Source organism: Myotis nattereri (assembly GCF_964212035.1).
Source record: "Myotis nattereri genome assembly, chromosome: 4".
Taxonomy (NCBI): domain Eukaryota; kingdom Metazoa; phylum Chordata; class Mammalia; order Chiroptera; family Vespertilionidae; genus Myotis; species Myotis nattereri.
The window spans coordinates 52,890,851-52,918,556 of NC_138079.1; the positions used below are offsets into that span (position 1 = coordinate 52,890,851).

At 40.2% G+C, this 27,706-nt stretch overlaps 2 protein-coding genes across 2 annotated transcripts in view; both read right to left on the reverse strand.

The window, feature by feature from the left end:
• Positions 1 to 27,706, reverse strand: part of ARB2A (ARB2 cotranscriptional regulator A) — a 387,607-nt gene that overhangs the window by 81,810 nt on the left and 278,091 nt on the right. The window lies entirely within an intron of this gene.
• Positions 20,915 to 23,033, reverse strand: POU5F2 (POU domain class 5, transcription factor 2). Its single transcript, XM_081088718.1, has one exon. The coding sequence runs from the start codon at positions 22,726 to 22,728 to the stop codon at positions 21,709 to 21,711; it is 1,020 nt and encodes a 339-aa protein (XP_080944844.1). The 5' UTR covers positions 22,729 to 23,033; the 3' UTR covers positions 20,915 to 21,708.

Sequence of the window (27,706 nt, forward strand, 5' to 3'; positions counted from 1 at the left end):
TTTAAAGCATCTTTAAGTCTTTTGAATTCACGTAGAGTTTACCACTAATATAGAACTGCATTCTGCTGCAATCCCCTTAAGTCATCTTGTTAAATTTTGTCACAACATGTGTTACTGTAGTTCTACACTTACCTTTGCACTTTGTAGTGAGCAGCAGAGCAACATAATTAACCACTGCTAGGTAGTGTTTACGTTAGTTCTCAAAAGGTTAAGAAGCTGATTATAGCTAAAATCAGCTTTGCCCGAGGCTTCAGGGGCTCTGTGTAATCAAATTAGACAAGCAGGGCACAGTGTCACCTAACACAAACCAGTGGCACTTTCTTCTTTGCTTTGACCCTTTCCCCCTTTTTTATTAGGGGAACAACTCATGCTTTGTGCTTTTACCAGATAATTTTAAAAGACTTGTTTCTAATAAATTTTGCATGCAATCTCATAAGATGCCCACCTGTTTAAAAGTAATGAGAACAAGTAGAAAAATCTTTGGAAAACATTTTTGAAAAAAATCCTGCTTGTTAAAAAAGAAATCTACATTTAGAGAGATTGCGATGTTTTTGAAAGTATTTTCTGAAAAGGCAGATGACAACATGACCACGTGTACATGATTTTCCAGACATTTCCTGGCTTTAGACAGACTGCCGGTTTTGCTCTGCAGTACATACACCACACAATGGTTTATCTGCTCCCAGAAGAGCACAGAGAACTCCATAAACCTGATAGATAAGGCATTAGCACTTCTATGAAACCATGGGCAACCCATTCTACTGAGTTATAGCTCATCCTTTCTTTAGCTCTACTCTTTGATGTCAGGCAGGGTGAACTGTGTAATGGACACATTCAAGGAAGTTTTAATAAGGTGAGGAGAGAAGAGCAAACCAGCCCACTTTAGAAACTCCCTTTCCACAGGTTCTATATTTAAATGCAATAACAGTATCAGTCAAATCTAAATCTTGCTACCTCTGAGCCTAAAAGGAACAAAAGCACTAAACACTAAAGAGGTATTTTTTAAAAAATCTATGGCAAATTTAAATAAAAATCTAGAATCTCTTAACAAAATTTATAAATCATTATTAAAATAATAGGTAACATTTGTTACATCTTTATCTTCCTACATTTGACTGAATTTTTGGTTCAAATTTGACATAGTTATTACTTTGCTTGAAATACAGAAATGAAATGAATATAAACATCCCACAAATGAGTGATCAGGAGAAAATGAGTTTTGCTAATGATTTATTCTGGGCAATAAAATCAAAACTTGTTATTTTAATTGATTAAGTCATAAAGAGTTCCTGGAGAAGTCAGATCTTGCTATTTGCACAGTCAGACAATTTCTGCTAATCCAGCAGTACTTAACAAATTCACATGTGGTTAGCTTGTCTTGCCATAGCTGTATATCACATTTCTGTGCTGCAAGCTGTGCAAAAAAAATCAATATGCCAAGTTTAACAAAAGGACAGGAAACATGATGTTCTCCTATATTTTCAATGAACCTCAAATGACTCTGCTGTTCATACTCAGTACAATTTATGGCAGAGAAATGTATTCTTCAATGAAAAAACCCCACAATGGAATGAATTATATAAATTCAGAACTGAAGTTCTGCCTTATTCTATAGTAACAATTTATTTAGAAGATTCTGACATTCTGATTCAATGTGCACAGTACACTCAGCCATTCACAAGGCATATTTTTTTTTTGATGAAGGTTAAAGTATATTCTTTAGAACAAAGAAAGATATACTGTTCTATTTATGGTAACACTTTGATATACGTATTTAATTTGGGTTTTGGAGACCTTTTCAAATGTCTCTTTTCACATGTGAAACCTAGGGCAAGATGGTATCTATTAAGCAAATGCTTTCAATTCTAACATGAAGAAAAAAAAAATCCCCAGTGGATCCTGAGCTACTGCATTGGTTAATTGCCCCTAGATTTTTATATATTCTTTTACTGCTGCAGAAGAACATTATGTGTGGAAGTAGATTGGGATGAAAATGTTAAGAATGAGGTAGGAGTGGTCAGGACCAATAGGTCATCACAGAGCCGTGCCACTCCTGCCTTCTCAACTCAGCGGCGTGGAACTAAGTGTGCCACAACAACCAGTAAGCTGGACTTCAGCCAAAGGGTTCAGAACTGTCCCCCCCACCCCACCCCTACTAAAGTAAAAAGAGAATTGGCATTTGGAATCTTCCAAAGGGCCATACATATAGGAAAATAAGAAAGCAAAGGTGTCCACATATACAGGGGAATTCACTTAAACATATGGAAAATTCTTTAGGAATTTTTCTCCATTCCAATGAGCAACAGTAAATGGATTAATGGCAATTAGCTGGGGAGAGCATATCAGTAATCAGTGTTGAAGGTTTACTAGTAAACTGATACAAAAAAACTCAGAATCACACTTATGTTAACACAGTAACAGAAATTATTTATAGGACAATTTTCATTTATAGATTATTATACCATTTAAAAGAGGATGGGCATAAAGTCCCCAATTAGAAAATAAGTATTTAATGATTTTAAGTGTTGAATAATATTAGTGCTGCTATAAATGATCATTTCAGTATAATTTATATTTCAAAATAGAGGATACAACATGGCTCAGAATAGTGATAAGAAGTTTTTGTATGGATATTCAGAAACCTAAAATACCAGGGCTTGGAAAAATAATATACCAAGCTATACAAGTAATAATGAGATGTGTATTAGACTCTTTAAAGTCTGCTACCTCAATTAATGGTCACATATAAATCCCAGTTAGTTGTATGGCCCTAGTATATAATCTATACTCAGGAAATGAGTTAACATGTTTGGAAAATGCTTAATTGCTTTAAAAACAACAACAACAAAAAGGTCTATCCATTTTACTTCTGGCGAGTGGTTTATTACTTACAAAACCTGCCTAAACATGTTACTGAGTTTATGCATAAGTGGCAATGCAAATTATTTTTCATCTTTATAGATTTTATATTTTCTAACTTCTCATGTCTCTAAAGGCTCTTTGGTAGTAATGCTTTCCTCATCACTGGAAAACATCTATTAATGAGATTTCTCTATCACTTTATTGCCAATAAATCAAATCTAAAGATTCACTTCCGAAGTCAATTCCTGGTCTCTGATCTCGAGGCAACACTGCCATTTCAGTCTTGTGTCTTCTTTAGACGTGGCTTATTTCTTTACACTCTCACATGGAGCACTATGTATTTAATTTAGGATTTGGAGACCTTTTCAAATGTCTCTTTCAACATGTGAAACTTAGGGCGAGATGGTATCTATTAAGCAAATGCTTTAAATTCTAACACCAAGAAAAAAAGATCCCAGTGGATCCTGAGCTACTGCATGGTTAATTGCCTCTAGATTTTTACATATTCTTTTTTTAAAAAATTCTTTATTAGTTAAGGTATTACAAATGTGTCCTCATTCCCCCCCCCCCCATTAAACCCCCATCCTTCCCCCGCCCCCCACTCATGCTCCCATCCCCCCTGTTGTCCATGTCCATTGGCTTGGCTTATATGCATGCATACAAGTCCTTTGGTTGATCTCTTCCCCTTGCCCCCTCCCTCCCCTACTTTCCCTCTGGGGATTAATAGTCTGACCAATTTTTACATATTCTTTTACTGCTGAAGAACATTATGTGTAGAAGTAGATTAGGATGAAAATGTTAAGAATGAGGTAGCACTACTTTCTCTAGCACTACTTCATTTGTCCAGTGTTGCTGATATCCTTACTTCTTATCCTTCACAGGAGACTTTCCTATAATTTTTACACACCTCAAAATGTTGGGATCTTCACAAAATTATCCTTAGTTTTCTACCACAACTCTTATCTATAGGCCAGAATAAACCAGGTGCTGCAAGCTAAAACATTTGGTGTGTTTGAATTCTTAGGTCATGCAGTGCATATTTAATTTGGTTTGAATTAGGGCTTTTGAAGAGAATCTCAGAGCTGGAAAAGATCATGGAAATCGCCCACCTAACTATCTAATATTTAAAATGATGTGTGGTCCAGAGAAGTTCACTAACTGGCCCGAAGCCACATATTGGTTAGCGATCCTTTCCACACTCACATTGTACTCTTTAGTCTCTTGTAATTATTATGCTCCTCAAAACAGAACTGGGGAGAACCATCAATTAATACATAAATTTCCTACAGAACAAGTTTCTAATACTTTCAATGAACACCTTCCTTCAGCTTCTACTGTTAAGCCTAAATTGAGCCTTTTCAACATGACTCCTAGGTCTTTTCCTTTCACAATTCTTTCTGTCTTACCAGCTAAAAGATGTGTGCCAAGGCTAGCTTGTCCACAAGCTGCTGTGGCCACATTATTTCCTTGTAGAAATTGTTTAATTATCTTTCCCAAGTGAAACTGAATTTCAAAATGTCCATCTACCTCCAATAAACTAAAATTTGAACTTAGCATTTTCCTACCTGTTTTGTTCCCTTCCTATACGCAACGCAGATAGATATAACATCCACTGGCTTCTATTTCTAGTGCTCTGAAAATCCATGTGGGCTCCCATTCTTTAACAAAGCTGCATTTCCCTTCCCTTATGTTTCCCTGGGGTTCCTTTCTCTCTCAACCTAGAGAAGATGTGCATCATTTTGTTGTTTACCCTTATCTAGTCAGGGACCATGCCTTTTACTTTTCAAACATCTACAAGATACCATTGATGAATCTTTGTAAAATCCATCTAATTACTGAATGGCAGTCTATAGCCACATGCTATTGCCATCACTTAATCGTCAACTCTATTTCCTCATATTCTTTAATTTTAGAAACATAGAACCTTACAATTGAAATAGATATTAAAAGATTCTTGAGTATAATCCTTACCAAATGTAAGAATTACTTTTATCAGACTCTTGAAAAGTAGTCATTGAGTCTTTACTTAAATGCTTCAAAAGATAGAAAGCTCATTAGTTTACAACGCAGCCCATTCCACTTCTCAAACAATACAAAACAATACATCCTAGGGCATTATATTGAGCCCATTTAATTTCCATAATCCATAATCAGAGTCTTTGTCATAAAGTAATCAGAGCATCATATATTGTTCAGGGTTGAGAACAGCTACATCATTACGTCTTCTGTGAGTACTTTGGTGCTGCAACTTTAAGATATGGATGCTATCTACTAGATTTCAAGAGCTGTTCCTCCCCACTGCCTTCCTGGTGGTACTGAATACCTACCATCAACTGTACAAAATTATTCAAGGGAAATAATTTCAAATTTTTATCTGGGCCATTAAAAGAAAAATGGAAAGCCTCCAGCTGACACTAGTTCTAGTTCTAGAGAAACTGGCTTCTGTATAACGTTTAGTACCTTGTAATCAGGAGCCTACTCAGTTATGAGTATATAGGATAACCTCTGACTTTAATATATTAACTTTCATATTGCTAAAAACTATACATTCATGAAACTTTTACTAAAGAAATTATGTGTTCAAGCAATTGTGATGTACAATCCATGTTTTACATTTCATTCCTTTTAACATCATTGATTCTGGGGCAAATATTAGATTGACTTTTTAATTTGTCATTTTGTGATGCCTCATTAAAGTAGGTGTATACATAATCTTACCTACATGTGTATATTATACTTTTGAAATAAACACAATGAAGAACATTATATGTTCATAGTGAACACAGCCTAAGGCCCTGTGGTAAAAGGCATAATTTTGGGAAAAGTAAGTAAATAAATATGGTCTATTTTTAATGGTAAAATCTTGAAATTAAGCAAATATGCTAACTGCCTGGACTGGCTTAACTTTGAGGCTGGTTTAAGGATACTTTTAAATTTGATAGGTTTAGAAAAGGGGAAGGTGTGAGCAGAGGGGTGGAACCCAGTGAGGCAGCTCTGTAAGATGAACTGCTGGTAGGGTGAAGCGACTGGTTACAGTAATAGCTGAAAACCATAAGTGCTACAGGCTTTGAAGTCAGTTCAGCTTTGATGTCTTGCTCTCCTAGCTAATCATAAGATAGGATGAAAAAAGGAAAAAAAAAATAAGACTTTCCAGTACTGTCCTTGGTGTCATTGCTCAGGAAATCCTAATATGAAAAAAGATCAGTGTCTGACTGAACTCTTAAGTAGCACTGGTCTGCTCTTAATAAAAAGTTTTAAATCATTGATGCAATCATTAAAATTATTTGTCAGTTTGGGGCATGCATATGGATACGCAAAAACATTCTTAAATTTGTTATTAGAAAATGTCAGTAAATCAATAAGGAAAAACATATCAATGATGATTTGAGGTTGTCACTGTGCTCAAAGTATTACTTAGATCAGGTTATACAGATGGGCTTCTCAACCTTGAGGAACTTACCTGCTGAGGACAGATGACTGCCTGGAAACAGTCTTAGACATTAACTAGTACAAACCTGAAGTTCAGAGAAGCTGGCTTGCTTCGGAAACAAAAGATGAAACTGCCAAGTACATACATACATATATACACATACATATAAATTAAATGAATCACAACCAACAGACAGCATGTAGAAATAAAGGGATAAAAGCATCTTGTGAGTTGTTGGCTACAAGAAGGGAATTTCAAGCTTAGACAAAGCATTGTTTCTCTAACTTCAGTCATTTGTGTAACACCTTTATGCATTTTTGCCATATGTACAAACTACCAGTACTATTAAAATATCCAGTATTTTGTTTGTATCAACTTTTTCTATTTGCATAGTCCTAAACAATAACATCCATTAAATGGGTTTCATGTATTATTCATCTTTTTCTAATACATATTAGAATAAACAAAGAACTACTAAAATAAAAAATAGATCACCCATGAACCACCAGTAGATGTATAAAACACTGACATGGAGGATTCAAGGAAAGACCATACCCTAATTATTTCTTGTGGCACTTATATGAGAACTATAATTTTAATGTATGTACTCATTAAGTATTTAGATGCCCATGTGTCCAGGGACCCAGGATAACTTGAATTTTACATTTTCTTTTCTTTTCCATCTTAAAACTTTGTTTAGTTATTAGAACCTCCCCCAGCTGAATTGATAGATAATACATAACCTATAGTTAAACATTTCTATCTATATATATAAAAAGCCAGCAACCGGAATGCCTTAATGACTGGTCGCTATGATGCCCACTGAGGCCAGCAAACTGGCCCAATGGGGGGGGGGTGTGGGGACGGCTGGCCAACCTCCCACAGACCCTCCCTCAATGGGCCTCCACCACCCCAATCGGCCTGCAGTCATTCCCCTGAGCTGGCCCTGCCCTTGATTGCCCTTCCCACCCCAATAGGGGGTGGGGCTGGCCAGCCAACCTCCTGCAGCCCCTCCCCCCAACTGGTCCTGCCCCCAATGGGCCCTCACCACTCCACTGGCCCACGGCCCCTCTCCCCAGCCAGCTCTGCCCCCAAGTGGCCCCCCCACTCTGATCATAGTCCCTCCCCCAGGCCACTGGCCCCTGATCAGCCCTCCCCACCCCATTCAAGGGCGGGGCCAGCCGGCTCACTGCCCATAGCCCCTCCCCATGGCTGGCCCCACCCCCGATCAGCCCCCACCACCTTCATCGGCCCACAGCCCCTCCCCCCCAACCGCCCCCCACACACCAATCAGGGGTAGGGCTGGCCAGCCAACCTCTCACGGCCCCTCCCCTGGATGCTGACCCCCGATTGGCCCCCCTCACCCCATTTGGGAGCAGGGCCGGCTGGCCCACCTCCCATAGACCCTCCCCACAACCGCCCCCCCCTCCCAACAGGAACGGGGCCTGCTGGCCAATCGCCTGCAGCCACTCCCCCCAGCCAGCCTGGCCCTGATCTGCCCCAATTGGGGCCAGACTGGCCGGATCCCACCCATGCACAAATTTGTACACTGGGCCTCTAGTAATATATATAATAGTAATAACAGTCTGAGACCACAGTAGTAACATAAAAAGTTGAAAGGGAAAAGTTTCCTTTGGCTCTTTTTTAATAGTGCTGTCTTGCTGCCTATTGCTCTAAAGGAAAAAGAAATGTTTGTAGCTTTTCTAGGTAGAAAGAAGCTATAGAAACAATTTTACAAATTTAATGACTTTAATGGGAAAAGGAAAAGAATGATTCAAGTTCTATGGCATTCCTCTTGTGTATGTGTTGGTATCACGTAATGAGATGATGAAGAATCCGAAGGCATATACTGGAAGAGAGGGGTTAACTATGTCTCATGGAAACAAATGTTATTTTCTATTAAATTCTTATCCTTTAAGTGCATTAGAGTTGACTGTAAATAAAAACAAAAGCCACTGGTGGGCAATTAAATTTGAAGAAGTGGCCCATAAAAAGTGGAATATTCAGTATGTATTAGAATCAGTTATACAACATCTGATTTAATAGTTAGATATTAAGCATTCCTCTTATAATACATGTTAAATAGCCTCAACAAATCATTTTCTGTAATGTAGCAAAATGACAATTTCAATGTAGTCTAAGGCTGGTAGGACAAGAACATTAAAGCAAATTAATCTCTAATCTTTTATCTACACTAAAAGGTTGAAAATCTGCAGGCATTTTTAACAAGAACTTTAAAATGAATTTGCCATTCCCAAAGTCATCTCACTAGACAGGAAAGAGGAACTTGGCATGTGACCAATAAATTATGAGAGAGCAACACTTTGGGGTTAGAGGGCACTGATGACTTCAACAAATCTCACCAGCTAGGGCAGCAGATTAAGCCAGGGGATAGGATGCCCTACAACCTTAACCTGTTAATACCTTTAAATTCTTAAGAATGACCTCTAGTCTGCTCTTTCATATTAGTTGTTAGTTACACTAATTACAGCTTAACTGGTATTGTTGGTACCAGTTTCCCCCTCAGAAGACATGTAGAGAAAGGTTATCTCTAATAGCTTCAAATAACTTCAGCTAAATTCTGTTGTACACATTAGGAGCACTTACTTCCAGTTCTGAAAGGGTCTTTTATAGACATCAAAGGAAAGACACTAAAAGCAATGTGTGTTTGTGGATTCTATAAAGCATTTCAGATAGGAAGCTGTAAAAATAAGAACAGTAACTTCTCCTGTGACTAGAACTTTAGAATAGTTTAAAACAAGGTAATTTATTTTTTATGTTTATTTTTAACAGATAAGGGCTGTGTGATTTCAAATATAAGGAGCTAGTTATATCTTAACCATGCAAGTGAAGTAAAAATACTTAGCCCATGAAATTCCCTCAAAATTTATGGTTTTTAGAAAGGAATAATGCAATTTCTATCATGATCTTTTAGAACCGTTTTAAGTTCAACATTTACATTGATGTTAACCTAACATTATATGGAATTGTGCAGAGATTCCAAGCCCATTTACAAAGATTCAAATACCATCTGTGAAGTTGCAGTAAATTATTCTGTAACATTAATCTTTAAACCAGGCACTAAATCAGAACAGAAACATACCAAAGAGATTTAAAAAGCAAGGGAGTCAACTGAATTATTGAGATTAATGTAAATAGTTTTACATATAACAGTTTACAGGTTCTCAATATTGCACTATTTTCACTTTGAATGAAACATATAAAATTACATCTTAAAAATAAATTACTAATATCTAAGTGATACCAGTATCAAAGATCTGTGAAAATGATGACTGAAGGGTGTTGTCAATCTACATGTGAGTTAAGAAATACAATGACAAAATTTTGAATATATAAAATAGATACAATAGAAAGTAACTATTAATGTTAAAAAAATAAACTTTACTTTACAAAAGAATATCTTTAAACCAAACCTTTTGTTCTTACAGGATGCTGACCAACAGAATTTTGACTTAAATGAAACTTTTTGGGAAAATGAAGACAGATCATTAGAGTATGTGTTATCAAATCCAAAATGCTATTAATTTTCAGATTCTTCATTACCCATCACTTAAAAAGAAAAAAAAAACATTGCCAATTTAGCTATGACATAATGTTTTCTTATCACATTGATTGCAAGATATATTCAAACTTTAGGTAGTTAAAATTGTATCTTGTAATCAATGAAATGCAGTATTTTATTATACATAGACTTGTCTATCAATATATTTAATGAATAAATTGTTTTTGTGAGAGCAATCCAATTGTGAAATATAGTCACTGGGTGATATAAAATAAGTTTATTGTATATAAAACACTGAGAGGACATGGACCATCTATTTTCTATCTTCTCTGAGGATAGAAAAGGAGGAAGAACAGCTAATACATTACTGATTTCAGTTTGCTTGTCTAATTTATTGATTAACTAATGTCCTCACTTCATCCCACTAAGGATTTATGGTAAACTAGAGGCCTGGTGCACGAAATTTGTGCATGGGGGGTGGTGGTGGTGGTGAGAGGTGTGTGTCCTTCAGCCCAGCATGCACCCTCTCCAATCTGGGACCCATTGGGGGATGTCCAACTACTGGTTTAGGCCCAATCCTGGGATTGGACTTCTCACAATTCGGGACCAGTGGCTCCAAACCGCGTGCCTGCATACCTGCCTGATTGCCCCTAACCGCTTCTGCCTGACAGCCTGATCGCCCCCTAACCGCTTTCCTGATAGCCTGATTGATGCCTAACTTCCCTCCCCTGCTGGACTGATCACCCCCAACTGCCCTCCCCTGCCGGCCTGATCATCTACAACTGCCCTCCCCTGCCAGCCTGATCGCCCACAACTGCCCTCCCCTACCGGACCCACCTCTGCTGTGCGTGTGGCCATCTTGTGATGACGTTAGGGCGTGATGCGTGAGGGAATGACGACCACCTAGGCCAGTGGTCGGCAAACTGCCGCTCGCGAGCCACATGCGGCTCTTTGGCCCCTTGAGTGTAGCTCTTCCACAAAATACTGACTTCTGCGCATGGGCCACGAAGTTTCAATAGCACAGTATGTGCGCGCCCGCATGTGGTATTTTGTGGAAGAGCCACACTCAAGGGGCCAAAGAGCCGCGTGTGGCTCGCGAGCTGCGGTTTGCTGACCACTGACCTAGGCTATTAATAGTAGAGATAAGAAGATCATATACATTAAAATAATTAAGGAAATAAAAAGGAAACTTGAACAGGGGGAAAAAAACAGATTGTAAGAACCTATGTTATTTTGATTAGAGATAGAAATAATTTATAAATAACAAAATAGGCCCTAGATTTTAATTTTTCACTGTTATTTTAAAAAGGTAAAACATAATATATTTATCTGTGAGAGTTGCGGGACACTTTTGCCTTAAGTATAGGATCCTGTTAATTCCAAAGAATTCCTATGAAACAGAATATTAGAATCTACTATTAAGTGTTGAAAGATAGATACCAAATGAAAGTATGGTCGAGAGAAATTAATTACTGGGGAGAAAAATAACCCCAAAATATCAGTAACTCTCTTGCAAAGATTAATTTGGTTGTACCAATAGATAAAGTAGGATTAATATGAAGACTAGTGGACAAAGTCTGTGTATGTTCAAATGTTAAAACTGGTCTGTGGAACAGATGCTACTAAACTATCTCAGGATGTGGGTAAATGAGTGAGTACCATCCCAGTGGAAGGTGCTAACTGGAATGAATATGACTGCAAGCAGGTTCTCCACAAAGTAGGTTTCACTCAGGCTCTATACAATAATCAGTAAACATAGCCAAAAATGATCTAAGGAACTGTGTAACATTTAGATGCATTTCAGCATCGTGAACTCGAATAACAGTCTACTGATGGATCAGTTCAAGTGTTTAAAGTGTAGGACCTTCTTGTATTTAGTCATCCCACATTTTTTGTTCTCTCTGTATGCTTGTGGCATATACATTAAGTTTTCAAAGAAACCAGAGAAACTGACACAAGAACAACTGTGGTGGACATGTCCAAAAACCCTTCTCTGAGGAAGGACTCCTCCACAACGCACATAGTCCTTGTTGTGCTAGCAATTACACTGCCATACTCCAGCCCCAACCCCCATTGATATGGCTGGCCCAGCACAGCCATTTAATCTCTCTGGTTTCAGTGATTAGTTTAGGGATCATCACTGTACCAAAGCAGGGCCGACCAGAGTTTTCACTAAGATTCTCATTCGATGCTAGAGCTTTTTCTGTGGGATGATGCTGAATAGAAGATGCTGCAACTGCTTGTAGCTACCCTTCCTTCCTAAATGCAAGAAAGAAAGAATCAGGCCAGTAGGCAAGCAAAATAAAGGAGATGAAGGGAAAGAAAGTCTTGATGACAGAGTTTGAGCCACAATATCTAGTAGTACCAGTAGTTTACCCATTTACATGAATAAATTACTTCTGTTAGAAGCTTGAATTGGACTTAATGTAAATTACAATGAAAAGAGTTTGTATAGTAAGTGAAACAAGTAGATTGTATTCTACTCTTCGACTTTTAAAAAACGTGAGACTGATATCCACGTATGCATATCTGAATCTATAAAATAATTGTACAGTGGTGGCATTTTTTAATGTTAATGTGTGTTTAAAGGCAAGAAGTTTCTGGATTATCCACGTAAGTGATACAGATAACTAAAAAAGGGTAGGTAATCGAAAGTAATTTGTACTCAGTTTTCTAATACTTAAAATAATGAAGAGAGGAGGGGAGTGGGAGGAAAGAAGGCATTTATCCTTCTGATTATGCTTTCCTAGGCACAATTAAAAGTGGTTTGCACTTGTTGAGAACACAGGAGTTTGGATGTGGGGAGAGGGGGAAAGGGGCACAGAAATGTACTAGTACCTGAAGAAAAGTGGACCAAGGTCACAGTGGTGCTGCAGACAGTGCCATGAATAAACAGGCCACTCATCAACAACTGGGAGCTAGGAATAGCTATTTCTCTTGGGCAAGACAGCATAAGTCATAATAAATGATTTTCCAGAATGCATTTTCATAAACTATAACATTTAAACCACTTTAAGAACTGACAGGAAAATAACTGTCACCTAGCATTAAGAGTCGGATGAGCTATATTCCACCTCAAGTTGAATTATAAAGAACTCTAATAACAATATCTCCGTGTTCTCAGAATAATTACCTACCCCCCAGTTCCTAAATATCCTTATTACAACCTCAAATAGTAACTTTTAAGAAACCTTAAGTTAGGCTATGTACCTTCTGGCTATTCTCTGTTGGTGCTAAAGGTCTGAGAAAGCACTTGACCATTGGAATGCATCAAATGTGAGTCTGCTACTATAAGCAGACTTCTCACAGTTATTCACCTAACAACTGTTTCATTATATGTACTTTGGGGATTTCCAGAAATAATATATATTAGTAAGAAATAGATCTATTAGTACTGGATCCTAATAGACTTTTTGGCCTGCCTTCAAAACAAAATTAGTCTACTGAAATAACTTATGCTAAAAAGTGTCACTCCGTAATTAAAGACAAAGCATGCATGTCAAGACTCATGAATTTATTGATGGCTTCTGACACTGGTGAGTTTGCATGCTTTGGGAAAAAATTAACCTTCAAATTTTACATTGATACTAAGGACTCATTATAGAAGGTTTGTAAGGATTACCATATGTGTTAAAGCATTTCAATATTCATGGATGTAAGCAACATTGAACTTAATAACAACCAAAGAGCACAGGTTTTTAATTTTGCAAAAAAGAGCATTACTAAGCACTACATTGTTCTTTATGCCTAAGTAATTTTCAATAATGCTTATGGTTTTTTTGTTGTTGTTGTTCTTGGACTGACTCTGTACAGGACTATTTTAGTCATTCCTATATACCATGAGAATAAAACAATGAAGTAATTATTTGTCTACAGTCACTTGTTTGATACACAATATACAGATATCTATTCTCCCTTGAGCATCATGCTAAGCACTCTCTTGTGTAGTGAGCTGTGGGCAGAGACAGCATGACAGAGGCAGAGACAACGAGCTTTCTAATCAGACATTATTTTTTATAATCAGAGTCAACTAGGCTACTACTTAAGATGTCTTTGGTGCCTGATGGTTTTTTCAATTACCAAACCCTTCCCAGGGTTTCTGATGATACTGTAATAAACTTAAAGGAATTTATTAACAACTTTTTATCAAAAGCCTGGTGGAGACAAGTGACTCTTAAGAACAGGCCCGTGGATTTGCTAACCATGAACAACATTAGATTTGCTGACTAGCAGTGGCAAGGCAAACCATCAGGAAGAGTTATGCCAGTACAAAATTATTTTAATTCCTTAGATCTTACTATTAAAACTTAGGCTGTCATAAGTCAATATAAGAACCAGCCACATGAAGAATGATTTTGTGCCCTAAATGACAACAATAACATCAACAAAAGTATTACAATTAAATGATCTATTGGGTTGTTCAATGTTTCTTTAAGATTGACATATTAATCTTTACACTTAATGGTAAGAAGATACTTCTTCTAATGCATTTTGTAAGACTCATGTAATTATGTTCATGTACTGAGAACTATAACTTTTTTGCTGTGACTGTCAGGATTTTAACCACCACATTCAACTCTCAATTGAAGTAACTAATCGTAGCCCGATTTTCACTCGAAACAAACTCCTTTCACTTTTCCTTCTATTACTGACTTTGGGTCTTTCCTCTCTCTCTTCTCACACCCTCAACTTAACTCCTAGCCATATTTCAAGTACAGTGGGGCCCTGACTTACAAATTTAATTCGTTCCGAGACCGAGCTCGTTAAGGAGCTCGTTAAGGAGCTCATTAATTCAAATTATTCTATCAACTCAATGCAAAAAATCTGCCGAGAGACAGCTGGTATCTCAAAAAACTGGTCAGTCAAGGCCCCACTGTATTAGCTCAAGTTGTCCCTGCTCTTAAGATTGTTCCCAGATATGCCTCACGGAATCATGTGCTTCTTCCTCTGTATTGTTCTCCTGCCTATTCCTCGAACACTGGCGACTTGATGGGGTGACCCCTATTTTCTCACTTCTTTCCTCTAACCTATGTATTCTTCGTCTAGTTCAGAATCTTCAGTGCCTAGCCCAGGCGTGGGCAAACTACGGCCCGCGGGCCGGATCCGGCCCGTTTGAAATGAATAAAACTATTAAAAAAAAAAGACTGTACCCTTTTATGTAATGATGTTTACTTTGAATTTATATTAGTTCACACAAACACCCCATCCATGCTTTTGTTCCGGCCCTCCGGTCCAGTTTAAGAACCCATTGCGGCCCTCAAGTAAAAAAGTTTGCCCACCCCTGGCCTAGCCCTTAAACAGTGCTTAGTACACATTCAATCACCGAGAGGGTACAGAGGTCTAACTCTGCTGCTTGCTAGAAAGTGAGAACATAGAACCTGGAGGAAGAGGAGGAGTTGGTTTGAGGCCACAGCAATGATGTCTGGGAGATGGTCAAAAGTTGCTATGCTGGGCATTATTATTTTGCTGCCATGTTCTGGCATATTACCTTTGATCTACATGGCTCATATTTTGCATAATGTATTTAAAATATGAACATTAATATATATATGTGCTCATGTTTTGTTGTTTTAAATCCTCACCTGAGGATATGTTTTTATTGATTTTAGAGAGACAGGAAGGGGAGAGAGGGAAACCTTGATGTGAGAAACATCAATTGGTTGCCTCTTGCATGCACCCTGACAGGGGATCAAACCCCCAACCCAGATATGTGCCCTAGCTAGGTATTAAATCCACAACATTTTGGTGCACAGGACAACACTCCATCAAACTGAGCCACCAGGCCAGGGTTATATGTGCACATATTCTTGAATAACAAATGAGAAACCAAACCACTGCTCTATTTATACTTTCAAAATTTAATAATATTTACAAGAATATTCGTAGTATAAGAATACATGTAGTCAGTCCTAGCTGGTTTGGCTCAGTTGATAGAGCGTCAGCCTGTGGACTGAGGGTCCAGGTTCCATTCTGGTCAAGGGCACATGCCCGGGTTGTAGGCTCGATCCCCAGTAGGGGGCGTGCAGGAGGCAGCCGATCAATGATTCTCATTATTGATGTTTCTATCTCCCCCCCCCCCCCGCTTCCTTTCTGAAATCAATAAAAATATATTTTAAAAAAGAAACAGAATACTAGTATGTGTAGTCAGATAATATAATTAAATGTATATGTATATTTGTGTTTAGGACAGATGGAGTTTTATAGGTGAGTCGATAAATGCATATGGAGGTAAACATGCTAAAGATTTATAAGATGTTCCACTGAATAAATAAAATCATTATTGTCCTCATTAAAACAATGATAGAAAATCTATACTTGCTTTTTAGTAGAAAGTGGTATTTCATTTATGTGTGGTTTTATTTCAACTGCAGTATCACTGGATCAACTGTGAGAAAATATTTAAATCTCACAAATTCAAGCACCTTCTGTTTCCTAAATGTTCACATGTTGTATATATGTGCACAGAGAATGTTCACCAAATAAATTGTTTACTGACTAATGCAAGAAACTCAGTTTAAAAATAAAAATGATAATTTTTTTTATGAAGTGTGCCATTTCTGGAAACTCAAATAGAAAGGATAAGGATTATTTCACTTTTCATTTAAAAGCATAACATTTTTGTTAGTATTTTACTTAAAATTTCTTGGCCCAGAAGACAAAAATTTATGGCTTTAGATTAACTACTTTAATGACGTGACACAGAAGGAGCAAAACATTCTTTTCTACCTGTGGTGTTGGGGTGATTGCCTTTTCAGGAGAGAAAAGAACAACAGATAAATCTTTGTTTGGTAGGCCTATTCCCACCTCTCCTCTTTAGTTTAACTCTCAAAGGTAATATATATTTAGTGAGCAGACAGGTGCCATAAAAGTACGTCTGAAATGAGGTAACCATTTATAGTATTTGCATGCATTTAAAGACTCATTATTACAGGAAAAAATGATTTACATTTCATATACTAAGCAAACGTACTAAGTGTCTACTTAGGTTTAGCAATTTCTTAAAACTACCTATGAAAACAATCAGTGTCTAAACACTTGCTATTAGCTGTTGCAGATCTGCTTTTCATAAATATAACCCAATCACAATAAATTAAAGGCAAGTCACTTGACTGTCTGGTCACATTAGCTGGATGAAATTCGTGACTGACAATGCTGAACAGAAAGTGACAGGGTTTTCTCAACCGGTTTACATATCAATTTTTCTGGGGAAAGCAGGAATATTATCTTTATCAAAATATCTAAAATTTTCTTCCTAAGACAATTCCTCTGAATCTCACTGATGAGAGTTCAATTGTTCTACTCTTAAAATAGATAGAAATAAGTAGGCACTGAAATTCTTCAACCCATAAAATTATTGGTTGGGAGGTAAAAATGTTATTTTTCTTGAAGTTGTCCAACCCTGGAGTGGGGACATTACCTATGTGAGTGCCTAGAGACAAGATGCAGATGTGGGGCTGCTTAACTCTATAGCTAATGTCCTTTCCTTCCCATCACAACTCCTCCTTTACATATATTCACTTTTTTGTACAAAAAAAGAAACAAGTCTCTCTGCCTTCCTATGCCACCCCACCCCCCAACCCCCAACGCACATCCACATTTCCTTATATCAGGAGTGGTAGGTTTATTAATTGAATTGTGTCCCTGCTCCTCCAGTGTGTGTGTGTGTGTGTATGTGTGTGTGAGAGAGAGAGAGAGAGAGAGAGGGAGAGAGAGAGAGAGAGAGAGAATAGTCATAACCTCCCAGCACCTCAGAATGTAACCTTATTTATAGATAGGTTCTTAACATAGGTAATCAAGTTAAAGTAAGGGCATTAGAGTGGGCCCTAATCCAATGACTGGTGTCCTTATAAAGGGGAAAATTTGGACACAGAGACATGCATAGCAGGAAGGCAATGTAAAGAGACAACAGAAGATGGTCATCAACAAAGGAGGAGAGAGGCTTGGAACAGATCCTTCCCTCACAGCCCTCAGAAAGAACTAACACTTGATCTTGGACTGCGAGTCTCCAGAACTGTGAGACAAAAAGTTTCTGTTCTTTAAATGGCCCAATCTGTGGCACTTTGTAATGGAAGCCCTAGTAAATTAATATAGTAGGCTTTGGACATAAAAACTATAATGAGTGGGCATTCAGTAAAGAAATAGCATGAATAAAGGCAGGACTGAGCTTGCATTTGGGAGAGACAATTGAGACCACAGCAGATGAGAAAGGAAAGATTAAGTGGGAGTCACTGCATGAGGACTAGTGTCACCCGACTCTGTAGACTTCCTTCCAATAATCTGTATTCTCATAGCCTCCATGTTCAATCTGTGGTTTTGTTCTTATTCATGGAGACTCATTCAATTATAGGCTGGAAACAAATTCAGAGATCATTCCTTTAAATTACATAATGCTGTACAGGTTTTCACAAATCTTTATCTAAATCCCTCATCATATGTTCCCTTACAAAGTGGTCATTTGTCCTAGTATGCATTTATTAATATACTAGATGCATTTATTAATATACCACTGGCTCCTAACCGCTTGCCTGCCTGCCTGCCTGATTGCCCCTAACCACTCTGCCTGCCTGTCTGATCACCCTAACCACTTTGTCTGCCTGCCTGATTGCCCCTAACCCCTCTGCCCGCCTGCCTGATCGCCCCTAACCAAGAGCCTGCCTGCCTGATCATCCCTAACACACACTGGAGGAGCAGGGACACAATTTGCCCCTAACTACCTCTGCCTGCCTGCCTGATCGCCCCTAACCGCTCACCTGCCTGCCTGATCACCCCTAAACATTCGCCTGCCTGCCCGAAGCCCCTAACTGCTTGCCTGCCTGCCTGATCGCCCTAACCACTCGCTTGCCTGCCTGATCACTCTTAACCACTCTGCCTGCCTGCCTGAAGTCCCTAACTGCTCGCCTGCCTGCCTGATCGCCCTAACCACTCGCTTGCCTGCCTGATCACTCTTAACCACTCTGCCTGCCTGCCTGAAGTCCCTAACTGCTCGCCTGCCTGCCTGATCGCCCTAACCGCTCGCTTGCCTGCCTCATCGCCCCTAACCACTCTGCCTGACCACCCCTAACTGTTCACCTGCCTGCCTGATCACCCCTAACTGCCTCTGCCTCGGCTCTCGCCACTGCAGCTTCGTCAGGAAGGACGTCCGGAATGACAAACGTCCGGAAGGTCGTTTGGCTGTCTGGTCTAATTAGCATATTATGCTTTTATTATTATAGATAATACAGTATTTAGTCTGAATTGGAAAGGCTTACATTAGAAGTGCTTCCGGGCCATTACAGGATACTGAGCTAAATATACCCAGACAATTTAGAACACTAGGAATGACCTATTAGACAAGTACTGTGGCAAGGAAAAATCTTGAAAGTAAAGTGGCTAAGGGGAAGGTGTTTCATAAATTCTGAAACTGCAGATCTACAGTCAGGGTACCTTTTGAAAATGTGATTAAGTTATCATCACTATCTTTAAAGAAAATGAACATATATTGTACAAATACACTATTCTGTTTATACTCTAAAGGGGCCCAGTGTCTTCAGGTTAAAAATACCTGCCTTGTCTAAAGAAAACAAGATAAAAGAAACACTTGACAAGGAAACATTTTCAGAATGGCGGTGAAATACTATTAAGCAAGTGGTCGGAATTTATGCTTTTAATTGAGGGAGGGGGCAATCTGGCAGCTTTGAAGACTTTGGACTGTTGTTTGGCATCTGCCTCTACTAACTATTCCACTGAAAAAGTTGTCACTAAAGATACCAGTGGCACAGCTGTTAGTGAAATGATGTATCTTACTTGATAGATGTTACTTGATCTCTGTACATTTGACACTGTCAACCACCAACACCACACTTGGTTTTCTTCCAACTCCAAGGGTGGTTCTTTCTCATTTTTGAGGGATCTTATTATCAATCTTCAATCTCTGAAAAGTATGAAATTTTTAAATATCAAGGTTTCCCCAAGGTCTAGCCTTTTCTCTTTCAAGAGCACCAGTGATGGAAAATCTCATTTTAAATGATGTAAAGGCTGATCAGTGACTCATAAGTACCTGCCTAAACCAAGACACAGCAGCTGTGAGTGGTGCAGCTGTACAGGTGCTGAGGCAGACCCTGGGTAGACAGACCCTGGGAGCCATTACCATTTCTCCAAATCTGCAGGGGCTGCAGAATTCAAGGAGCAGCCTGGCCCACAGCCTCCTAACAGCCTTTAGGAGCTGGATGTTCACAGCTCAATTGCAGTCATTCATCCTGGCAGTAAGCACTGCCTGACCCTCTACGGAAACATCTCCCTTCCTAGGCTTTCCAGAGGGCTGTCTAGGCAAAGGAAGGAATGTGGTTGGTGCTGTGTGACTTTTAGTAGGATAGCACAAAGGTAAGTGATTAATCACCTATTAAATCTAGGGCCAACCAATTGAAGTTTAGCTCCACTTTCACTAACCTCTCTTTCTTCAGACACTGAGAACAACAACAACAACAAAAATTACATACATTGAAATAAATCAGAAAAACTAGAAAAAATAAAAAAACTTGTTCTTTGAAATTACCTATGGATGACTTCTTTGTAAGACTGATTAAGAAAGAAAAACTGACAAGACTAGTAAGCAAAAAGAACATACACTCAGATATAACATATAGTAATAGATAAGTTATAAAACAATAAATATCACATGCAGAGATATGGCACCAGATGTGGGAAAACACAGAGTCTGAATGGTATTTGTTTAGCATATGATGACCAGAACTGACCGGTGTAGAGGTAGAAAGCCAGAAAAGACCAATTTTATAGAAGAGATTCGAAAAGCAACTTAAGATGTACCATCATAAAAGCCACAAGAGAATGTGTATCACCTATCACAAATATACTCTAAAAAGCCTATGAGCTCAAGCCCTGGCCAATTTTGCTCAGTGATTAGAGCATCAGCCCATAGATCAAAGGATCTTGGGTTTGATCCCCGGTCAAGGACACTTACCTAGGTTGCAGATTTGATCTCCAGCCCCCAATTGGGGTGTGTGCAGGAGGCAACCAGTCGATGTCTCTCTCTCCCCATCCTTCCACTTTTTCTCTAAATATCAATGGAAAAAATTGAGAATAATTTTTTTTTTTTTAAAAAGCCTTAAGAGGTTTTTTAGAAAGAAAGGGAAATTCCCAGGGATTAAACCAAATGGAGCTCAAAAGCAGAGAATTACGCCGGAGCTGAGCCAATGCGGTCCAGTTTGCCAATCTCAGTAACTAAGGGGTCTAAAATACAATGACGGTGGCAGGACAGGAGCTAAACCTGTTAGACTACATAAGGTGGAGATGTGAATTGAGACCCCCATTTTAAGCTGGGGCACTCTAAAGAAAAGGTGAACTAGAAAAATACCGCATCTTTCAAGAAGGAGAGAACAAGCAACATGGGTGTTTCTTTAAGGACTCCAGGTAGGCTCTGTGTACCCCTCTATTCCTTCCTCAAACCTTCCCCTGAAGGGAACTAATATCCTGGACTCTGTGTCTGGGTTTACACGAAGCTTTACTTGTTCTGATAAAAGTGGTATACTGAAAGTCTACTGGGCCTTGAGTTTTTCACTCATTATTGTGTATAAAAATTAAACCCTGTTTACTAATAACCACAAGGAATGAGACACAATTAACATTCAATTAATAAAAAAAGAAACAAAATATCCGAACCATCTATGTATTGTAATGTATTTTAAAACCAATGCTAGGTAAAAACAAAAGGAAAAACACAAAGCAGAATAAACTTCAATTTCCATTCCTAAGTTTTTAAAAATTACTCCCACCCTATGACCCCTTCCTACATATGGATTCTTAGCTTCTTTCGACAGTGAACCAGAACTAATGCTGAAGCCCCGACGGGAGCGCCAGGGATGTTTCCCAGCACGGCTCTCCCCAGAAGGACAGGCCCTCAGTTGGAAAGCCTGGGGGCGCCCGGAGTGGTGCTGGGGGCAGAGAGGAGGGCACCTCCCTCAGGGAAAGGGGCTGAGGAGTACAAGGGTGTAAAGTAAGGTCCCCCATAGCTGGGGGGACCAAAACGGAGCTCCGATGCTAGGGGAAAGCATACTGTTCCCCCTGGGAAAGGAGGCCTGGCAACCCCCACCTCCTCCGGTGGACAGAAATCATTAGTTGGCAGACTGCCCATCTTGCTCCGGTTATAGAACCAAACTTGGACCAGGTCCTTCCGCAGCCGAAGCTGCCCAGCGATGCGGCTCATTTGCTGGGCTGTGGGCTTCGGGCACTGCAGGAAGAATTGCTCCAGGTTGTTTCCGATGCGCCTCTCCCTGCTTGCCCGTCTCCACTTCTGAGCCTGGTGCAGGATCATCTCCATTCTGCATAAGCCCAGAAGGTTCTTGGTATCCACTTCCTCCAGCCACTTTCTCAGCAACGGGCGCAGCTTCCACCTGTTGGCGAGGCTGAGCTGCTGGGCCTCGAAGCGGCAGATGGTCGTCTGGCTAAGCACCTTTCCAAAAAGAGCGCCCACAGCGAACCCCACGTCGGCCTGCGAGTACCCAAGGGTCATCCTCCTCTCTCTCAGCTCCTTGGCCAGCTGTTCCATCTCTTTCTCCACGGCCGAGAGGTCCTCGGGCAGCGCCAACCTCGGGATGTACCGCAGGGCGCTGAGAGGCCCACGGAGAGTTCCTGCCGAAGGGCTCTGCAGCCAGGCCCCCGCCTCGCCAGCTCCGACCCGGGCCTCGCAGGGCACCACCCCGCCCCGCAATTTGTATGACGGGGGATTCAGGGGCACCGCCCACACCTCAGGGCTCGGGGAGATTCCCATCTGGATACCCGGCCTGACCATCAAACTGCCAGGGGCCGCATGGGCACTCAACCAAATTGGAGTGTCAATACCCACTGGCATTGGCCCTCTGGGCCCGCCCCCACCACCAACTAGCTGAGGGGACAAGTGGGAGGGCTTGCGCTCCGCCATGGAGTAAAACCACACCCCACGCAGGAAGTCTGGTAGGAACTGGTGGCTCTCGAGGCTTCACAACAGCCACCTACCTGCCTTGCCCTCGAGCCCCGCCCCCCAGAGGGTGGAGATGGCAGTGCAGGCAAGAGAAACAGGCCAAGGGTGTGTTCCGTGGTGGGGAAATCCAATAGACCCACCGGTTAAGTCTTAGGGTCTCCAGGGTAAGGAAATGCGTCCTCTACCCTGAACTTTACTTCCAACTCCCTCCCTGAGCTTTGCACCTCCAAGCTGCCTGGGATTCCTTAGTCACTGCCTCCATCCTATCCCTGAAGGGACCTAGGTATTTACTTACAGCCCTTCAGAACTCGGGTATCTTATTCCTTTCCTCCACATGGTTTGAACGACCCCATTTGGCTTCACAAACGTTTGTTAAACGTATCTATATGCCAGGTATCTCTGGGACTGGCCTTCATTTCATTAACTGTCCCCTCATGCTATCTTTATGGTCACAGTACTGCCAATAGTCTCTCCTTTGCACACGTTCATGCCCTGTGTCCCAAGAAACCTAAACATCGCTGCCTGACTTTCCAGTTAACATTAATTTGCTGTCAGATTCTACCCCTCACCCCCACACTTTGCCAGATTCCACTCTCTCATGGGGCCAAGTTCTCAACTAATTCCATGTTTCTCCCACCAGCCCTTAAAGTCCTTTGCACCTCATCCTACTTCGGCTTCCAGGTTCAGAATTCCTGCCTATAATGGAGACCTATGTGCTTCATCTCCCTTCCCCTCTGGAGGCAGGTCTCGGACTGGCCTCACCAGCTCTTCCCCACTGACTGCTCCCTGCAATACCTGACTCACCAACACCAGGTTCCCCTCATCCTGTATCCTTGCACATCAGAGACCCAAGAATCTTAGAATATTTTCCCCTCCACTATGTCTGCAGCTCAGGCACCCAGTCTTAGGGCATGGGTGGAAAAAGCCAATGAGGGATGGGGAAGAGAAGAAAAACATCAAGTTCAAAGCTCCTAAGAGGACAGTGACCTGGGCTGGACAATCCCGTTCACTCTCCAATTCAAGCATGATGTGTTTCTGCCACCACGTCCACTGAAATTGGTCTTCTAGAAATCATTGGTGACATTCCAACTGTCAAATCTGATGGCTTTAAAAAAAATCTGTATCCCACTATACTTCTGTGTAGTATCGGACAATGCTGACTACTCTTCTTGCTCCTTCTCCTTTTTAAATTTCCATGAAATGCTGGTCCCAGCCAAATCTGTATTTCAGACTTGACTTTTAATGTCCAGTTCTGTATTTCCCAGTGCCCCAAATAAAATTCATTATCTGCACTTCTACACCTGCTTTCCTCCAAGGCTCCCTAAGCTGGTTAATGGCATCATCATTGAAGCTTAAACCTAGGAGTGGTTCTTGACCTTGCCTATACTTTGTAGGGAATCAAATTTTACTTTAATAGGTCTTCTAAAACATCTGAACTCTAGCCTCATCTTACTGTTTTATTTTAGGCCACATTACCGGCCGGTAGCTATGATGCACACCGACCACCAGGGGGCAGAGGCTCAACGCAGGAGCTGCCCCCTGGTGGTCAGTGCGCTCCCACAACCAACCTCCCGCAGCTAGCCAACCTCCCATGGTCCCTCCCCAGGTTGGCAGGCCCAATTGGAACTAGGCAAGAGGGCCCCAATTGGCCCCGATCACTGTCCAGGCTGAAGGACCCCACCTGTGCACGAATTCGTGCATCAGATCTCTAGTAACATCATAATTAACTTCCTCTGCACCTCCTTTCAACTGTATCTTGCATACCGCTGTTAGAGTAATTTGCCAAAACCCAGACCAAACCTGACCAAATGAAAATCTAACCATGTCATTTTCCTCTTAAATTTTTTTTCAAAATCCAGCCCCTCTTCCCCCAGGCCACAATATCAACAATGAAACTCCTGAGTGTGGAACATGTGGCTTTTCACCATTTGGCCCCTCCCTTTTGTCCTCCTTTCTTCTCTCCATGCCTCCCTCTGCCAATTCTTTCCCAGCTTCATCTACCAAACACCTCCAACTCCCTGCACCCCACCTAACTGCATGCTCAGTGAGAATATCCCACTTTGCACTAAAGATGCCATGCTTTCATGATTATTACATCTTATTCATGCTGTTCCTTCTGTCTGAAATGACTTCCCCCTGCTTCTTGGTCTCAATCTCTCATGTCATTCGGGCTTCTGATCTAATGTCATCTCATTAGACACACTCTCTAAAACAGCATCTATCACACTCTGTTTCCTTCAGTATCCTTTATTTTTTATTTTTTTTTGCATTAGCAGTATTACCATCTAATATATAATTGTTTGTCTATATGTTTATTGTCTGTTTCCCTGCTGCCAAGAGAGTAGGGACTATGCCTAGTTCACTGCTGTCTACAGTGCTTACAACTGTGCTTGGCTCACAGAAGGTGCTCAGTAAACATTTGCTGAACAAATGAAGCATCATGTATTTCTAGTCACCTTTAAGATACAGGTTAGAGGTCACTGTATGATAAAGCCTTCCCCCAGGCAGTTAGTTACTGCTTTTGTGGTTCTCCCTTTGACATATGTTTTCATTATAACATTTATCTGAAATTATTTATTTTATGTCTCCATCTTTCCAACTAGAGTGTGAAGTACTTAAGGGCCTTATTATAAAGCCTGGAACATAATAGAAACCTGACTGATATACTGTCCAATAAAGATTTGCTTAATGAATGAATGAGTTTTCATCTTTACAATTCTGAAAGTAAATCACATTTAGCTCCAGTTTAACCATGAGAAACTTGACCTTCCCATCCTTTCTCTCCTGTACCAGAATAAGGTCCTTAAACACCTCTTTCAAGAGGTTGTGGATATGGCTGTGTATGTGATGATTTGTTTGTTGTTTGCATCTCTACTGCAATTACAGTCAGAACGTGTCTGGTTCACTGTGAAATCCTCAGCACCTGGAACTACATCTGGCACAGAGTGGAAAGCCAGTTTAATGTTAAATAAATGAATCTCTGCAGTGTTAATGGTGAAAAGATCTCCATATTTCTTTGTGATAAGTTTCAAGATGATGGTCTATGAAAAATAATTTACAATATATAAAATTTTGCTTAAGAATAATTTTGCTCATATGTACTCTTTCCAGGTCTACCTACATGCTATTTTTTTTTTTCAAACTTACAAAGCAACTAGAATGAACAGAATGAAAGATCACAAAGAGGAGAACAGAGAGCAACTGTATAAATTAAGGCCCACATATGGAAACCAGCCCCTTTGCAAAAAAGCACCACAGAGAAAAAGCTCAGTTGTCTAAAGCAACAGTTTACTAAAAATATTTTTAGTGAATTGGACAAAAGTTCAACTGAACTTGAGGAAAGCTTATTATATTAACTGAGCTGAAACTTAGTAGCTAAAACCATTTACTAATTTAAAAAATAAGGCTATATTGACTTGAAGTGTTTTAAAATTAACTTGGATGCTCTTAAATAAGGCTTTCTCTGTACTTGGTCAGATTTCATCTGCCAAGGTGCCTATCTCCTGGTTTATGCATATGTGCTGTCACAAGTAAAAGCCCATACTCTTAAGGGAAGTCTTGACATCTCCTTAAAAGTATATTTAATGGGCTATGGAAATGGGGTGATCTGGGAAAAAAGGCAGGAGCACATTTGGTTGGAACAGAAATAGAGTTCAGGGGAAGGCAGGTGATGGGGATGCCCCAGACAACCAGCACTGTATGGGCTTTGGTGCTTGAAAAGCTAATCCATCACCTTCAACAAATACGGAGGCCTCACAGTAAGTGATTAGATTACAATGTAAGAAAGCAGCTCAGTCTTATCCATAGGGAATTAAGAAGTAAGGATAAGAATCACAGGATCCCAGGCCCCATGTATTTAGAATCTAAATGTAGAGTAAAGAAACTGTCAGAAAGCAGGATGGCTACACTTGCACAAGGAAAAGTTATCAGTTTCTATTATTAGGATCCTGGAATTAAAAGAAGTTAACTTGTAAGCAGAAATGCACCAAGTGTTAGTATATGCATTATTAGGCTCTCCCTAACTATCCTTTATTCCAAGACGGCATGACCAACTGCCAAGATCCACTAATGGTTAAGAAGCAGGGAATAGTGGAGGCCAGGTTAATAACAAGCATCCTTGTAGGGCTTGGCTCAAGTCTCCTCTCTTTGGCAAGCTCTGCCCATATTCTTAGGACCACAGTGATCTCTGACCCCTTTGAACTCCCTGCCTTTCCACTCTGATACCCTGGCTGCCCTAAACAGTTAGCTGCAGCTTCATGTTTTAGCTCTCTATGTAGGAAATATGGAACCTCGCAAACAGACATTACAGATATGATTTCTTTTGTAGTTACGTAAAAACGTGCTAATGCACATGCTATCTTCAATGCTCTTAGCATAGCAAGTGTATAAAACACCTGATGTGAGGGAAGTCTGGCTTTGACTTACTCCATCATGCTGATCAATTATCTCATTGGTTTGGAAGGTAATCTTTGCTTCCTCATTTCTCCAAAAGCATCTCTCCCAGAGCTTCTCATGCTCCAGATAAAGGACTTAAGAATATATGTGAATTAATTTTTGTACAAGGGGACAAGCTATAGTCCAGCTTCATTCTTTTGCATGTGGCTTTCCAATTCTCCCAGCATTATTTATTAAAGAGGCGTTCTTTCTCCATTGTGTGTTTTTGGCTCCTTTGTCAAGAAGATGTGCTACATATACACAACGGAATATTACTCAGCCATAAGAAAAGATGAAATGCTGCCATTTGTGACAACATGGACAGACCTTGAGAGTATTATGCTAAGTGAAATAAGTCAGTTAGAAAAAGCTAAGAACCATATGATTTCACTTGCATGTGGGATATAAAACTGAAACTCACCCTTCCCCTCCCCCTCCCCCACCCCTACCCCAGGGGCATTACCACAGGCTTCCTCACTCCCAAGCTCAGTCTAAGACCTTACTT

Coding starts and splice junctions, on each gene's coding strand:
- POU5F2 (XM_081088718.1), bottom strand. CDS start 22,728: ATGGCGGAGCGCAAGCCCTCCCACTTGTCCCCTCAGCTAGTTGGTGGT.